General features: G+C 47.2%; 1 protein-coding gene across 1 annotated transcript; it reads left to right on the top strand.

Annotated features, from left to right (window-relative positions):
- The first annotated feature begins 10,258 nt into the window (after positions 1 to 10,258).
- Positions 10,259 to 12,055, top strand: LOC133923398 (uncharacterized). The gene is made up of 2 exons (XM_062368709.1): positions 10,259 to 11,715; positions 11,952 to 12,055. Exons 1-2 carry the CDS (start codon positions 10,437 to 10,439, stop codon positions 11,984 to 11,986), a joined length of 1,314 nt encoding a protein of 437 aa, XP_062224693.1. The 5' UTR covers positions 10,259 to 10,436; the 3' UTR covers positions 11,987 to 12,055.
- Positions 12,056 to 16,431: the final 4,376 nt, after the last annotated feature.

The following is a 16,431-nucleotide window of genomic DNA, read 5'->3' as shown; positions in this document are numbered from 1 at the left end:
TAAATGTTATTCCCTTTGGTAACTAATCACATTAGATACTACCTACCAACTGATCTAGTATCATTGAACAAATTTTGTAGAAAGGAACTGAAGTGTCAATGTAATGTGCGCATGAATTACCGCGTCTGTATTTCTTGCGCAATGTTTGCATTCCCAATTTCAGCTTATGGTTTGTGCTGAGGCTTATCGATTGACATAGAAAAGAGAACAAAAATTATATTGCATCTCATCAATTTGGCAGCTCATGAAAATTTTCGTTTAGGTATTTCAGAATCTTCCAATCACTTTAACAAGGTGTATAAGTGACTGGACACAGTTAATGAAAGTATTCTTTATTTGGAAAAAATCCGGCAAAGCTCTAAGTTTGACTTTTTAAATTTAAATGCTAATATGGAGTTAGCTGCCACACTAGATAGCTAGGTGGCCAAATAGTGTATATCATATCGAGGGCCGGTCATATCATTTGACTTGTTCTTGTTTCTTTTGTTGGGATAAGGACAATCATATGATATGCGGTCGTAGTTACCACAATTGTAGTACTTATTCTTATCTCCGTCACCGAACTTGTTAAATTTTTTTGAGCGAAACTTGCTCTTCTTGGAATCATAATTGTAGCATTTCTTGCCCAACTTGGATATCCTCTTTGCGGTTCTTCTCATGAGGATGGCAAGCTCGGTATCAGAGTCGTCATTATCATCTTCATCACTTTTACTTGATGATAGAAGCTTCATCATCTTCTTCTTCTTGTCTTTCTCAATCATCTTAGCCTTGAGAGCAAGATTCTTTTTGGAGGAAGATTCTTCACCTTGATCGTCAAACAAGAACATCTCATGAGCACGAATCTTGCCAACGGCATCGGTGACAGTCATCTCATTGATGTCTTTCTCATGAAGTAGAGAGATGACGATGTCGTATTGTGGCTTGGGAAGCACCATCAAGATCAAACGAGTGATGTCCTATTGAGAAAATTGAGTAAGCTCAAGTGAGTTAATTTTCTCAATAAGCATGTTCATGTGACAATACATAACATTGCATAACTTATTGGGAAGCATCTTAAATTGATTAAGATTATCCATTAGCATATGATATCTTTCCTCTTGGACTTTCATTGAGCTCTCATGAATTTGACATAGACCGATCCAAATATCATGTGCCAACTCCTTGCTTCTTACTTAGAAAAAAAAACTTTTTCACTAATCCCTCAAAAAGACCATTTCTAGCCTTAGCATTACATCTAATTTTTTGTTCGGTAAAAATGTTTTTCAAACCTAATATTGGTGGCTAGCCAAACTTCGGGGGAAATAGCCTTAAGATAGCTCACCATGCAAACTTTCCAATAAACAAAAATCTTTCCCTCAAAGTTTGGCGTGCTACCGCCAATCCTGAGAGTCATTTCTCTAGGGTATTAAGTCTAACAAGAGCACAAGACTCTGATATCACTTGAAAGGATCGAATGGCTCAAGAGGGATGGTGAATTAGGCCCTAACTAAAACTATTTCAACCAAACTTTATAACAAGTAAACAATCTTATCCTAGATGAATAGTAAAGTAACTACAATGACCAAATTTGATATAATGCTAAGCAAGAAAATATGCAGCTACAACAAGAAGAGAATTGCGGAACATTAGCTTGCAATAAAGTAAATGCGGGAAAGTAAAGAGATGTGCAAGAATACACCGAATTTTTTTTCGAGGTATCGAGAAGTTGGCACTCCCTCTAATCCTCATTAGAGCATCCACTAAGGATATCGCTCTATCTTGAGTCACCAAGACTCAAGTGCTCCCTAGTGATAGCCACTTCTCCATCTTCTGATTGGCGGGCTTCAAACCAAGCACAAAGCATACTCTTGGGGCTCCAACAAGAACTCCAAGAGCTCACTAAGACACCTCCAATCACAAGACCGGCTAGGTGTTGCCAACCACCAAGAGTAACAAGCCAATAGATTAATTTGACCCAAATCAAGCATAGACTATAGCTAGATGCACACTTGCTACTCTCCTTGCACTAATGATGTCCTTAATCTTTAATTAAGAACTTTGTAAATCACTCTAGTGCATTCCCTTGCCTCTTGATCATACACTAAGTTTTCAACTCTTCTGAATCGCAAGGTTACCCAGTGAGATGAAATGAAGGGGTATATATAAGCTAGAGGTCCAAAACTAGCCGTTGCCCAACCACCCACATCTTTTGTGAACACCAAATGATCAAGCATTGAATCGTTCGGTGAAGCCTCCGATACATACGCCAAACCATCATATGTGTATGAGTCCAACTTTCATTGAACCAAAAGAAATTCATTTGGACTTTACTCTGGTGACACCTCTGATATATGTGTCAGACCATCATGTGTGTATAAGTCTATCTTCCAGTGAACAAAAATAAAATCCTCTGGACTTTACTCCAGCGACGCCTCCGATATATGCGTCGGATCATCTGGTGTGTATAAGTCCATCTTCTAGTGAACACAAATAAATTCTCTAAACTTTACTCTAGCAAAGCCTCTGATATATGCGTCGGACCATCTGGCGTGTTCAACTCGAAATCCCTCTTTTGAAAAATACTCCAGTGTTGCCAACTTATCTTTCTTGGATCATCTGACGTGTACAAGAGTGCTGAGATAAAAGCTCTGACGTGTACGACACCTTCACCGCCGGACCATCCGACGAGTATAGAGTTTTCAGAACTTATCCAATTCAAACTTCTTAAAGTCCTATCTTCACTTCAACTCATTCATGGGCTTCTCTGAGCTACCTAGTGCTAGAATTTCACGATTGTGCATCCAATCAAATCTAGACTCAACTAGGTCAAGCTACTACTCTTAGCCTCTCTTTATAGTATGGTCAAAGAACAAAAGAGAGCCTATGATACTCTAAGTGTCATTCATCTCCTTGTGATACTTAGAACTAGAAGGTCCTTAATCTTGATGTTCACATCCTTTGATCACTCAACCATTCAATTAAGGGACCAAGATCACCTAACAATATTGTGAACTAATCTTTTAATTACCCTTCAAAACAAACTTATTAGTCACAATGATATGGTTATCATTAATCACCACAATACTTACCACTTATCTAGGGACCTAGATGTTACAATCTTCCCCTTTTTGGTGATTGATGACAACACAAATGAATAGAGAAATTTGAATAAAATACACCCTTTCACACTAGGCATACAATGGCATAAAACGATAAGCAACGGAAAGCCTAGCACTAGAACAACCTATCATGTTAGTTTGAAAGAGAATTAATCCGAGCATGAATTAAACCTCAATGATATGACAAACAAAATACACCAAAAGAGATAACCAAAAGACTTGTCATTACATCAAAAAACATTAAAGATCCAATATACTCCCAAGCTCCCCCTAATTCAACTCCCCCTAACTCTCTCCCCCTTTGGCATCAAAGCACCAAAAAGGAAGTCGTCTAAGCAACCGGGGCTAGAGGAGAGGGAATATCTCCAAGGAAATGTATGAGCCATATTGCCTATGAACTTAAAGATTGAAGCTCTAAATTCACTAGGACATAACTCAATTGCCATTAAGCACAAATATTTATTTAAGCACACTTATAGAGTTGTATGTTCACATTGAGAGCAAACAAAGTTCCCAAAGTGTGATATACTCCTTTGTGATCTTACACTACACCAAAACAGGTCAACAGTGACGGTTCCAAAACCTCAACAGTGCCGATTTTAGAACCGGCACTCCATAAGGGGCATTGATAGTCAAAGGCTATCAATTCCAGCTTAACAACTGGCAGTTGGCACTGATGAGGTTTTCCAGAAAATAAAAAAGGGAAAAAGGTTAGGTAAACGAGTCAACTCGATGCATAGAGCTGAGCCTGCTGCTGGCCCTAAATGACAGAGCTCATCGTTGCGGTGGGGCCCCCGCCGCTGCTGATCCTGGGCCTTCGCACGCCGAGGATTGGGCCTCCGCTCTCCAAGGACGCCGTCGTCGCGGATCCGACACCTCAGCTCGCCGAGGACTCTCGTTGGCGAACCCTTGCTCCGTCCTGCACAATGAAAATGCGGAGCACGAAGGCCACTTCCATAGAAACCGTGGGGCATGAAGGTAGCCGCAATAGAAACCCCAGGGCATGAAGGCCGTCGCCTCCACAGAAACGCGGGACACGAAGGCCGCCGTCACAGAAACCGTGGGGCACGAAGGCTGCCGCCAACATAGAAACGCAGGCCACAATGAGTGCGACGCACGAGGCTGCGGTGAGACGCCCTTCACAGGGACACAACAAACGGACAGGGCGGAGACTGTTGTTCCGCTGCACGATGGGCGATGGCAACAATTGTGACAGCGTCGAGGCGGCCCTTGCCTCATCCATCCGCTCACCACCGCCTGCCGCCTCTTGCTCCTCGCCGCTGTTGGTGCATGGATCTCTGACCCAACTATTTTTCTGAGGTATCGAGGAGTTGACACTCCCCCCTAATCCTCGTTGGAACATATAGTAAGGATATCGCTCCATCTTGAGTCACCAAGACTCAAGTACTCCCTAGTGATAGTCACTTCTCCATCTTCGAATTGGCGGGCTTCAAACCAAGCACAAAGCTTACTCTTGGGGCTCCAACAAGAACTCCAAGAGCTCACTAAGACACCTCCAATTACCAAGACCGGCTTGGTGTTGCCAATCACCAAGTGTAACAAGCCAATAGCTTCACTTGATTCAAAAAAAGACTAGACTACAGCTAGATGCACACTTGCTACTCTTCTTGCACTAATGATATCCTTAATATTCAATTAAGAACTTTGTAAAGCACTCTAGTGCACTCCCTTGCCTCTTGAACACATACTAAGTGTTTCAGCTCTTCTGAATTGCAAGGTTACCCAGTCAGATTAAATAAGGGGGTATATATAGACTAGAGGTCAAAAACTAGTTGTTGCTGAACCACCCATATTTTTCGTGAACACCGGATGATCCAGAGTGCACAGGCTCCAAACATCAGACCATCCGGTGTGAATCGTCCACCCAAAACTAACTGTTACTAGCCGTTTCAAGCATTGAATCATCCGGTGAAGCCTCCAATACATACACCGGACCATCCTGCGTGTATGAGTCCAACTTACATTGAACCGAAAGAAATTCATCTGGACTTTACTTTGGCGAAGCCTCTGATATATGCGCCAAACTATCCGACGTGTATAATTTCGTCTTCCAATTAACATAAAGAAATCTTCTGGACCTTACTCCGCTGACGCCTCCGATATATGTGTCGGACCATCTAGCATGTATAAGTCCATCTTCCAGTGAACACAAAGAAATCCTCTAGACTTTACTCCAGTGAAGCCTCCGATATATGTGCTGGACTATCTGACGTGTTCAACTCGAAATCCCTCTTTCAAAAAATACTCCGGCGTTGCCAACTTCTCTTCGCTGGATCATCCGGCATGTACAAGAGCGCTAAGATAAAAGCTCTGACATGTACAGTGCCTTCACCATCAGACCATCCAACGAGTATAGAGTTTTCAAAACTTATCCAATTCAAACTTCTTTTAGTCCTACCTTGATTTCAACTCATTCATGGGCTTCTTTGAGCTACCTAGTGCTAGAATTTCACGAGTTTACATCCATCCAAATCTAGACTCAACTTGGTCAAGCTACTACCCTTATCCCCTCTTTATAGTACGGTCAAAGAACAAAAGAGAGTCTATGCTCTCTAAGTGTCATTTATCTCCTTGTGACACTTAGAACTAGAAGGTTCTTAATCTTGACGTTCACATCCTTTGATCACTCAACCATTCAATTAAGGGACCAAGATCACCCAACAACTTTGTGAACTAATCTTTTAATTGCCCTTTAAAATAAACTTGTTAGTCACAATAATATGGTTATCATTAATCACCAAAACACTTACCACTTACCTAGGGGCCTAGATGCTACAACATGGACAATTTTGACTTGGTTGAGTAATTTGAAGCGATTTGGTGCTGTCTGTTGTGGCTTGTGAGTTCTAAGTTGTGAGCTTGTGGCCTTATGGGGCCTACATTTGGTATTTTGGTGATTATTCATTATTGTTAAGACTGTTTACTTATGTTAATTTGCTAGTACCTTGGTAACTTCCTGTCCTAATTTATATTTACTACGTAAGAAACTCACAAAGGAGACACCACATTAGTGGCAGGTCTCAATTTGACCCATCATTAATGATAGTAGTGACGGGTGTAGTTAGTACTCATCACTGATGTACCAGTCATTAGTGATGGGTGTTATAAAGACACCCGTCACTAATATGAATCATAAAATAATTTTGGCTCTAGCTCAAAACAGCCTGGGTCGTAGCCCATTGCCACTTTGGGCCTATGGTGGCCCACAGAGCACAGCTGATAATAGGGGTGCGGGCGGCGGTTAGGGATAGGGTTTCCCCTGCTCTCCTCTACTCCATCACGCTGCCGCCTCATCCGCACTGCTATCCTCGCTCGCTCCCTCTTGCCCGCTGAGACGCTACCTCCCTTCCTCCATCGAACCGCCATCTCCCTCCACCACCAGAGCCCCTCGCCCACGAGGCGCACGCGCCCATCCTCCTCACTGCTCTATCCCTCCTTCGCATCTCTGTTGTAGTCCGCTTCGCTCCTGAGTGAGCGATCCAGCTAGCCAGTGAAGGAGGGAGGGAGGCATCCACAAATCAAGCTCAATCCTCCCTTACTCGCCAGATCTGTACGGGGAACGATGCTCCCGCGTTGTACATGGCATTCGGATCGAGCGGCGGCTCGGGTCCAAGGAGGTGACGAGCGGTACAAGGACTTTGGTGAGTGCTCAGGCGAGGATTCGTGCTCCGGTGAGTGCAAGAACTCTGGATCCACCTCCCTCTTTACCGGTAGCTTCAGCGGTTGCCTCCGCATGCTCCTCTTCATCGACGTCTTCGCCTCGCGCAGTTCCGGCTCACCAGCATGACCAAGGACTACCTCGTCCTCGGCTCCGACTTGAGCCTCCTCCTCATCCTCGAGTACTGCCCCGACCGCAACCACCTCAAAAAGAGAACGACCAAGGACCTCAAGCTGCCAATCACTTTCGTGCTCCCGATGCTCTAGTCCATCCAGGTACCTCGCTTTCCCCGCTACGCTCTTGCTTGCCGGGAAGATGCGGAGGCCACGCTGCGGCTACTGCTGTAGGAGGAGAACGAGGCACGCATTGCCACCTTTCTCATCCTCCACAGGGTGCGCAATTCTGTGTGAATAATTTACAAAGACAGGGTGAACTTTCTGTGGGAACCAACTGATTTTGGTGTCAAGTTCTGTAGATTGTGGGGTTAGCGAAGGCGATGCTGAGCTGCTGTGTCCAGGTCGATGGGTTGGACAACGCCATTGATATTGTTGGCACTAGCAGCGACGGCACAGACACCATCAACATCTCCATGGGCGCCACCATCCTCGCTGCCGCGACCACTGCCAAGGTCGCCAAGGTATCACATTTTCACACTTTCAACTCTTCCAGTTTGGGTATAGGTGCAGGCGGTGTTGGTGATGTGTTGTTTGCTCATTTTGCAGTAAGGAAGCAGGGTGAGCTTGTCGGCGTGCGATAGCGCCGATGTGTTGGAGGTGTTGGGTGTCAACATTGATCTGGGACCAGAGGTATTGTCGTATTCTTCATCGTGTGCCCAAAAAATGGGATGTAACTTTCTAGGACGAAGCAGAAGTAATCGCAGGCTTTAATTGTGTTGTTTGACTTTGTATTTCTTAGCCTCCTATTTATCCACTACATATGAAGTGCGAGGGTGCAAGTTGGCATACTCCAAAGAATGTGTTGTGTAACGGTTACAGCCTTACATGATGGATATGTAGATTTGCGAGAATATTTGTATCAGAGATGTTTCTTACTCTGTGGTTCAAATGCTTGCAATTGTCAGCACAACTTACTTGATGTTTTAGTTTTTCAAATCGGCTGCTCAACCTTTACTTTTCTCCCAACTACATCCAGTTTGACAACATGCTCTTTTTGTTAGGCTCATGTGTAGTTCATGCACCTCATTCATTAGCTCATGTCTATTATTCTTTGGGTTGATTTATTCTCTGCATTTATAGATCACGGATCTTAAATATCTTTCATATGGACCTCTGGTTTTGCCACTTGCCATTTAGTTTAATGATTTTTTATTAGCCCTGGATTGCGTAATAGATGAATGGTGAAGGTTGGGTGGAGCAGAGAAACCGATCTTGTAATTGCAGTCAGTTTCCTTTTTTTGTTTTTTAAACACACATCAGTGACGGGTCACTGATGCTCTTTTTTTGTTAGGCTCGTGTAGTTTATGCACCTCATTCATTAGCTCATGTCTATTATTCTTTGGGTTGATTTATTCTCTATATTTATAGACCATGGATCTTAAGTATCTTTCATACGAACCTCTGGTTTTGCCACTTGCCATTTAGTTTAATGATTTTATATTAGCCCTGGATTGCGTAATAGATGAACGGTGAAGGCTGGGTGGAGCAGAGAAACAGATCTTGTAATTGCAATCAGTTTCCCCTTTTTTTGTTGTTTAAACACAAATCTATGATGGGTTAGGTTTAGACTCATCACTAATGTGGTCTCATTAGTGACAGATTAGGTCCAGGACGGGTCGGATCTAGACCCGTCATTGATGAGTCCTCATTAGTGATGCGTTCAGAGTGACGGATGTGACACCCGTCACTAATGAGGGTTATTACCTGTCACTAATAAGCTTTTCTGAGATAGTGATTCTCTTGTTAGACATTTAGAAACTTTAAGTCCAAGTAATGTTTATCACTTTATCTGCAATGCTGTGTACTGTGAGCCTGTGATGTTTATCTGCAATGCTTATGTTAATATGCAATTCTGCATTCTGCTGTGTGCCGTGACACTATCCTAATATTTATCCTTATCCACTGTTCAAAAGTCTTGCAATTGTTGTTATATTATGACCTGTGTGGCCTCCAAATACACGGTACTGGGTAGAGCTGGGGAAGACCCGGAAAGGACGGCACGTCGTCCTATGCTCTGCACCAGCTTGTCCTGGACGTACGACCTCTCCATTGCATAAGGTACTCGGCGGGAGAGGAAAACTTGCGGCTCATGCGCGTAGTAAGTAAATTGTGTAAGATATTTTATTGGAAGATCTTATAAAATTCTAATTTATATTATCTTTATCTGATTTAACAGCTGGTATATGTAAGTGAGAGAAAAAATAGAGACACATAACATATAAAAGAAGAGATCTTTCTATAAAATCGGATCTCGTAGTATTTCTTTTCATCTATAGGGGCTGTGCCCTGCTCCAGACGTAGGTTGTTTGGTTTAGTGCCGATGCTAGTCCCACCCATCTTGACGTGCCCACATGATTTAGGCCGTCGCTTGGTTGGAAGCCCACGCGTTGGTGAGCTCGCGCGTCGTCGAAGAAACGCGCCCATGCTAGTTCATTTTCACGTCCACGCGCGGGCAAGACGAGGACGGCAAAAACATCCACCAAAACGCGGATCTGCCCGTGTGTTGGCGTGGCTCGGTAGGGGCACAAACCAAACAGACGCATGATTTCCTCAAAACCAAGCCATCGGTTTAGTTCCTCGCAAAAAGCCATCAGTTTAGTTGGGCTCGTTCACTTGCTAGTTTGCACCCCGGAGCCTTGATCGATGCTACGGCCCGCTGCCAACTGTTGGGTACTTCAGGCCCAAGTGGATCCAACAATCTGGCAGTAGGCGTTCCAGGTTCTGTCGGTCCACTCCAACTCCTCTATTTACCAGTGGAGAGCTTGCAGAGGGAGCTTTGAAAAAATAGGCAATGCTTATGTGTACTGCACTGTAGGAGCATCGTTTTATTTTGGCACTCTATGTAGCATAGATAACAGAATAAATATGTCTATATATGTTACAAAGGGGCAAGAAGTAGGATTGGCAGTTGCTTCATATATATTATACATGATTACAAATGGAGAAAGATGAATAGCTTCTCCGATACTGCACGTAATTGTAGAGAACTTGCTAGCGTGATTGGGTAGTAGATAGGGATGAAAGTTGTAGTGGAGCCTTCATTGGGGTGGAGCCTTCACTGGCGGTGCTTGTTCATAGAGTGCTATCTAAGGTGTTTGGCCAACGATGGAGAAACGGGGAGGATGGATTGTTGTTTGATGGATCAGGCAGATATATCATGTCATTGTCGCTGTTGCTCTCTATGTCGTGCTCGTGGATTATCTGGTATAGATCATATGCAATGTCTTTAATGTTATTCTCTAGTGGTAGATGGCCGTGATAAGTGACTGCTCCATGTTGGATTGCATCAGGGTAGAATGTGTTAGCATGCAACGACAGCTGATTCTCTGCAAAGACTCGCTCGTCACGCGCGCCGGACTCGCTCAACGCCAACGGAATCGCTCGCCGCGGCTCCGCACGCCCAGCGCCAACTACGCCGCATATAGCTCACGAATCCGTTAGCAAACACTACGGCTGTACGTGTATAAATACAACCCTATATTGATGAATACAAGCAGCGGATCCAATCCTCTTCTACATGGTATCAGTGACCGAAAGATCTCCCATAGCAATCCGTTCACCTCCGCTTCCGCGTCCATGGCCACCTCTCCGGCCCGCTCTCCTGCTGCCTCCGATTCCCCCCTCGACGGCGTCACGCTGCCTCCCGCTCCGGCCTCCGTCGTCCAAACCATTAACATCAGGTCGCACGTCCCGGTGACCCTCGACATCAACGACTCCAACTACAGCCAGTGGCGATGCTTCTTCGATTCCGTCCTCGGCAAGTTCGGCCTCACCGCACACGTCTCTTCGCCGCCCGCTCTGGATCAGCGCGACGCAGACTGGGTGATGACCGACCACGTAGTCGTCAATTGGATCTACACCACCATCTCAAAGAACGTCTTCGACATCATTTACCGGCCGCGCTCTTCCGCATTTGCCGTCTGGGACCCCGTCGAAAGTCTCTTCCGCGACAATGAGCTCCAGCGCGCCGTCTACCTCGAAGCCGAATTCCGCACTCTCCAGCAGGGCGAGACGACCATAACCGACTATACTGCTCGACTAAAGACGCTCGCCGACAACCTGCGCGACGTCGGCCAGCCCGTCTCCGAGCCCAGCCAGGTGCTGAACTTGCTCCGCGGCCTCAATCCGAAGTACCGGCACGTGAAGCCTGTCATCACTGCCAAATTCCCGCCGCATACGTTTATGAGCGCCCGTTCCTACCTTCTCTTGGAGGAACTGTGCGCTCATCACGACGAAAAGATGGATGCTGGCCAGGCTCTCTACGCCGGCCACTGCTCGTCCTCCAACAATGCCGCTGGGGACACCGACGCCTCTCCGCGCTCAGGCGGCCTCAGGAACGGATCACGCACCAAAAAGCGCGGCCGCGGCCGCAACTCCGGCTCCAGCGCCAACGGCGGACTCGGCCGTTACAACAACACCGCCAACAACTCCGCCGGCCCCCCTAGGCACCCTAATGCCCCGGGGCTTCCTTGGGCCGCGGGCTACAACCCATGGACCGGCCTGGTTCAGGCCTGGCCAATGCCCTTCCGTGCGCCCGGCTCTGGTGTCTTAGGCCCTCGTCCGCCATTTCAACCCCAGCAGGCAATGGCAGCACAGCACCAACTCGACCTCCCCGGCCCAGGCGCTTCGTCGTCTTCTTCCTGGGATCAGCAAGCGCTGTTGAGTGCGCTCAACTCCGTCGGCGTTCCGGCACAGGCCCCGCCGAGCTCCAGCGACTGGTACATGGACACCGGCGCCTCCGCGCACATGTCGAACGCACCTGGTAACCTCATCTCACCCAAACCTCTTCCTTTTCCTACCACCATAACCGTCGGCAACGGTGCGCGGCTGCCTGTTTCTCATTCAGCCGCCACCTCAATTCCTACAAATTCTACCTCTATTCTTTTGAACAATGTTCTGGTTTCTCCTCCTCTTGTCAAGAATTTAATCTCAGTTCGCAAGCTCACACGTGACAACAATATTTCTATCGAATTTGACTCCCGTGGTTTCTCCATCAAGGATCTTCCAACTCAAACTGTGACGCTCCGCTGTGATAGCTCTGGAGAACTCTACCCTCTGCGCCTGCCTCCACAGCTCGCTCTCAGCGCGTCATCGGCAGTCGACCTATGGCACCACCGCCTTGGGCATCCGGGTCATCATGCCCTGTCTCAGGTGTTAAGATCCTTCAATTTCGAATGTAATAAGACTAGTGCACACACTTGCCACTCCTGTCAGCTGGGAAAGCATGTGCGCTTGCCATTTCACTCTTCGGAGTCTCGAACATATTTTCCCTTTCAATTGATCCATGCCGACGTTTGGACATCACCAGCATTTAGCTTTTCTGGTTATAAATACTATCTCGTTTTGCTTGATGATTATACACACTATGTCTGGACTTTCCCGATTCGGCTGAAGTCCGAGGTACCTCATATCATTCGCTCTTTCCACGCATACGTGCGGACCCAATTCGGCCTCCCCCTCCTCGCGATGCAAACCGACAACGGCAAAGAGTTTGACTCCACGGCCCTGCGCCTCTTCTTCTCCACAAATGGCGTCGCGTTCCGGCTATCCTGCCCGTACACCTCCCAGCAGAACGGCAAAGCCGAGCGAATACTTCGCACACTAAACGATTGTGTACGCACTCTTCTCATTCACAGTGCAGCTCCTACGGCATTCTGGGCAGAGGCGCTCTCCACCGCCACCTATTTGCTCAATCGCCGACCCTGTCAAGCCAGCGGCATCGTCACCCCGTACGAGCTCCTATTTGGCGAACCTCCCGACTACAGCCAGCTACGCGTCTTCGGCGCCTTGTGCTACCCCAACCTCACAGCAACAGCACCACACAAACTCAGTGCGCGCTCCACGGCATGCGTCTTCATCGGCTACCCAGCAGATCACCGCGGCTACCGATGCTACGACATCAACACTCGGCGTGTCATCACGTCACGTCATGTCACCTTCAACGAACAAGCTTTCCCGTTCCGGTCTTCGCCACCAAACTCTTCGTCGAATGCCTCAACCCCCCTGTTCGACGAAGACGTGCCAAGCATCCCACACCGTACCTCGAGTTCGACTCTCCCTTCCAGCCGCGCCACCCACACTGCAACTTCACCAAGCGCACCCCCGCCACTACAACTGCCTACGTCGGACCCGACTGATATTGTTTCGCCGCCACCATTGCCGCGTACCGAGACGCCACCAACGACCTCTACCACGCAGGCTTCACCACGAGCGCCGCTGCACCATATGGTGACCCGAGCGAAGGATGGCATCCACAAGCCTAATCCCAAGTACGCACTAACGGCAACCACTACCTCGGCACCATCTACCACAGCACCTTCACCGATCCCAGCGTCAGTGCGCTCGGCTCTGAGAGATCCCAATTGGCTCGCCGCCATGACGGCCGAATTCGACGCTCTACAGCGCAATCGTACGTGGACGCTGGTAGATCGACCTCCTGGCGCTCGCATCATCACCGGGAAGTGGGTGTTCAAGCACAAACTCAAGTATGATGGGAACCTTGAACGATATAAGGCGCGCTGGGTCGTTCGCGGCTTCAACCAACGACCCGGCATCGACTTTGGCGAAACGTTCACTCCAGTCGTGAAACCGGCGACAATCCGCACCGTGCTCACCATCGTCGCCTCCAAGCGTTGGCCCGCCCACCAGCTGGATGTCTCCAACGCATTCCTCCATGGACACTTACAAGAACGTGTCTACTGCCAACAACCCACCGGATTCGTCAACAACCAACGCCCAGACGCGGTGTGCCTTCTGTCGCGCTCTCTCTACGGCCTACGCCAAGCACCGCGAGCCTGGTTCACGCGCTTCGTCGAATTCGTCAAGTCAATTGGGTTCGTGCAGGCACGTTCGGATTCATCCCTATTCGTCCTGCGAACCTCCACGGGCATGGCGTATCTCCTCCTTTACGTCGACGACATGGTACTTGCAGCTTCGACGACAAAATTGCTACAACTCATCATCTCCCAGCTCCAGTCCGTTTTCGCCGTAAAAGACATGGGGCCAGTTTCGTACTTCCTCGGCATCGACGTTCGACGAAACAACGACGGCTTCTTCCTTTCACAGGCTCAGTACGTCGCAGACCTCCTCGACCGAGCCGGTATGACTAACTGCAAGAGCGTACATACGCCAGCAGACACCAAGCCCAAACCATCTACGGCAGATGGCAGGCCGATCAGCGACGAGTCTTTCTACCGGAGCATGGCCGGCGCACTCCAGTACTTGACGGTCACCAGACCCGACATCGCGTACGCCGTCCAACAGCTCTGTCTGCACATGCACTCGCCTCGCGATGTACACTCCACTATGCTTAAGCGAGTCCTCCGCTACATCAAAGGAACGCCCTCGATCGGCATCCACCTTCGCGCCATGACATCGCCGTCCATCACAGCATACTCAGATGCCGACTGGGCTGGCTGCCCAGATACGCGGCGATCCACTTCGGGCTTCTGCATGTACCTCGGTGACACACTCATCTCCTGGTCGTCCAAAAGACAAACGACTGTCTCCCGTTCAAGCGCCGAAGCCGAATACCGTGGCGTGGCCAACACTGTCGCCGAGTGCTCCTGGCTTCGCCAGCTCCTTGGCGAGCTACATTGCAACATCACCAAGGCAACAGTGGTGTTCTGCGACAACGTCTCTACCGTGTACATGAGTCGGAACCCAGTGCATCACAGGCGGACCAAGCACATCGAACTAGACATTCATTTTGTTCGAGAGAAAGTGGCGCTCGGCGAACTCCGTGTCCTGCATATGCCCAGCGAGCGCCAACTTGCGGACATTTTCACAAAGGGACTACCGACGTCAACCTTCATCGAATTCAGAAACAGTCTCTGCGCCGACAACAAGAACGCCGAGACTGCGGGGGGGTGTTAGCATGCAACGACAGCTGATTCTCTGCAAAGACTCGCTCGTCACGCGCGCCGGACTCGCTCAACGCCAACGGAATCGCTCGCCGCGGCTCCGCACGCCCAGCGCCAACTACGCCGCATATAGCTCACGAATCCGTTAGCAAACACTACGGCTGTACGTGTATAAATACAACCCTATATTGATGAATACAAGCAGCGGATCCAATCCTCTTCTACAGAATGAGAGACTGCAATGCCCATTGGGAGTCTGGGATAGTATGGCTGTGGTCTTCGATATGTGTCAACCTTTTCCTTCTAGTTGTGGTATGCATGAAAGTTGGGCTTCTTGAGGACTATAACCCCAGCAACTAGCTGCACGGTGGAAATGCATTAGTTGTTGTAATTGTGCATGTCGTGGTAAGAGTACCGGAGGAAAAGGAAAACAGCACGAGAGAAGCAGCACATGAGCATACAATTGTTCAGGAGAGGTGAGAGTTACATAATGCACAAAGGGTAGGACAGGGATGCTAGATAGTGCATTCGGATCTAATTGTTCAATACAAAGCATTGATATATATTACAGAAATATAATTTGTTTGATTGAGGAGAAGGGAGATACTGACTATTAACAACATAGTACGCTATCTAGAGCAAACACTTTATATTACAGTGGAAATTATTTACAACATATGCATAACATAGGTAGCTGATGACCTTATCTAAGGTGGCAGATGCATCAAACGAGCAGTCAGAAATATTAGAAGAGCATGCATGACTAAACCAATGAGGTCGGAATACATACAGAAAAATGATATGGTTGTAGGACCCTAAAGCAGATCCAATTCATGAAAGCAAAGGATATGGATCTGTTTTCGTGGGTGGTTAATGTGAAATGTAATTGGTTTAGGCTTATGAAGGACTATTATTCATGAGAGAACTCAAAATTTGCACCGATAGTCATATAGCTGCATCGTTTGTACTTTATATGTATGCTCTTGAGACATTAGACCGCCATCTAGGAAGAGCTGACATAATAAAAAATGCTGCCATATTTCAAAGTAAATATTGCAAAACGTGGAAGCAAGTCTTTTTTCATGTAGGAACATGCCTACAAATAGTTGTACCTAGGGGTCCGCACCTTACTCTCTCCAAAACAAAGGACAAACATATGAGGACTTTGTTACCAGCGAGGCAGTCGAGTGCCGTAGGTGGGCTTATTAATGGAAAATTGAAAACAATAAATGGGAGCATAAAATCTCAGGACACAGTAAAAAACACAAAATATGGTCTTAGTAGTTCAGCACTCCAGCCTTACCTTTTGTATCACTTATCTCCAAAGGCTCCTACTGCAGTACTGTTTCCTTTTCTTTTACTTGCTTCCCTGAACCAAGAAATGAGAAAAGTAAATGAATATTAATGGAGTAGACACACTGTTAAGTTGAGCAGGAAAAGAAAAGGAATCTGTCAGCAGTTCCTTCATCAAACTGTAAGCAAATTTCATTAATGTGCTTTTGAACCTGCAGTGACCAAAATCTCTTGGGGAAAAAAAATCAACGTCAGGATGTGCAATTTGATACACATGTTGGCCCAATATGAGAGTTGAATCAATTCAGAAATCATGGTAACAA

This window comes from Phragmites australis, chromosome 7 (assembly GCF_958298935.1).
Source record: "Phragmites australis chromosome 7, lpPhrAust1.1, whole genome shotgun sequence".
In the NCBI taxonomy this organism is placed as follows: Eukaryota; Viridiplantae; Streptophyta; class Magnoliopsida; order Poales; family Poaceae; genus Phragmites; species Phragmites australis.
This window is presented reverse-complemented; position numbering and strand designations above follow the sequence as displayed.

Bases quoted from the DNA above. Each gene is read 5' to 3' on its own strand.
- LOC133923398 (XM_062368709.1), top strand. From the start codon at position 10,437: ATGAATACAAGCAGCGGATCCAATCCTCTTCTACATGGTATCAGTGAC. The intron at 11,716-11,951 runs GTAACCTCATCT...TTCTCCATCAAG, and splicing joins GCACATGTCGAACGCACCTG to GATCTTCCAACTCAAACTGT.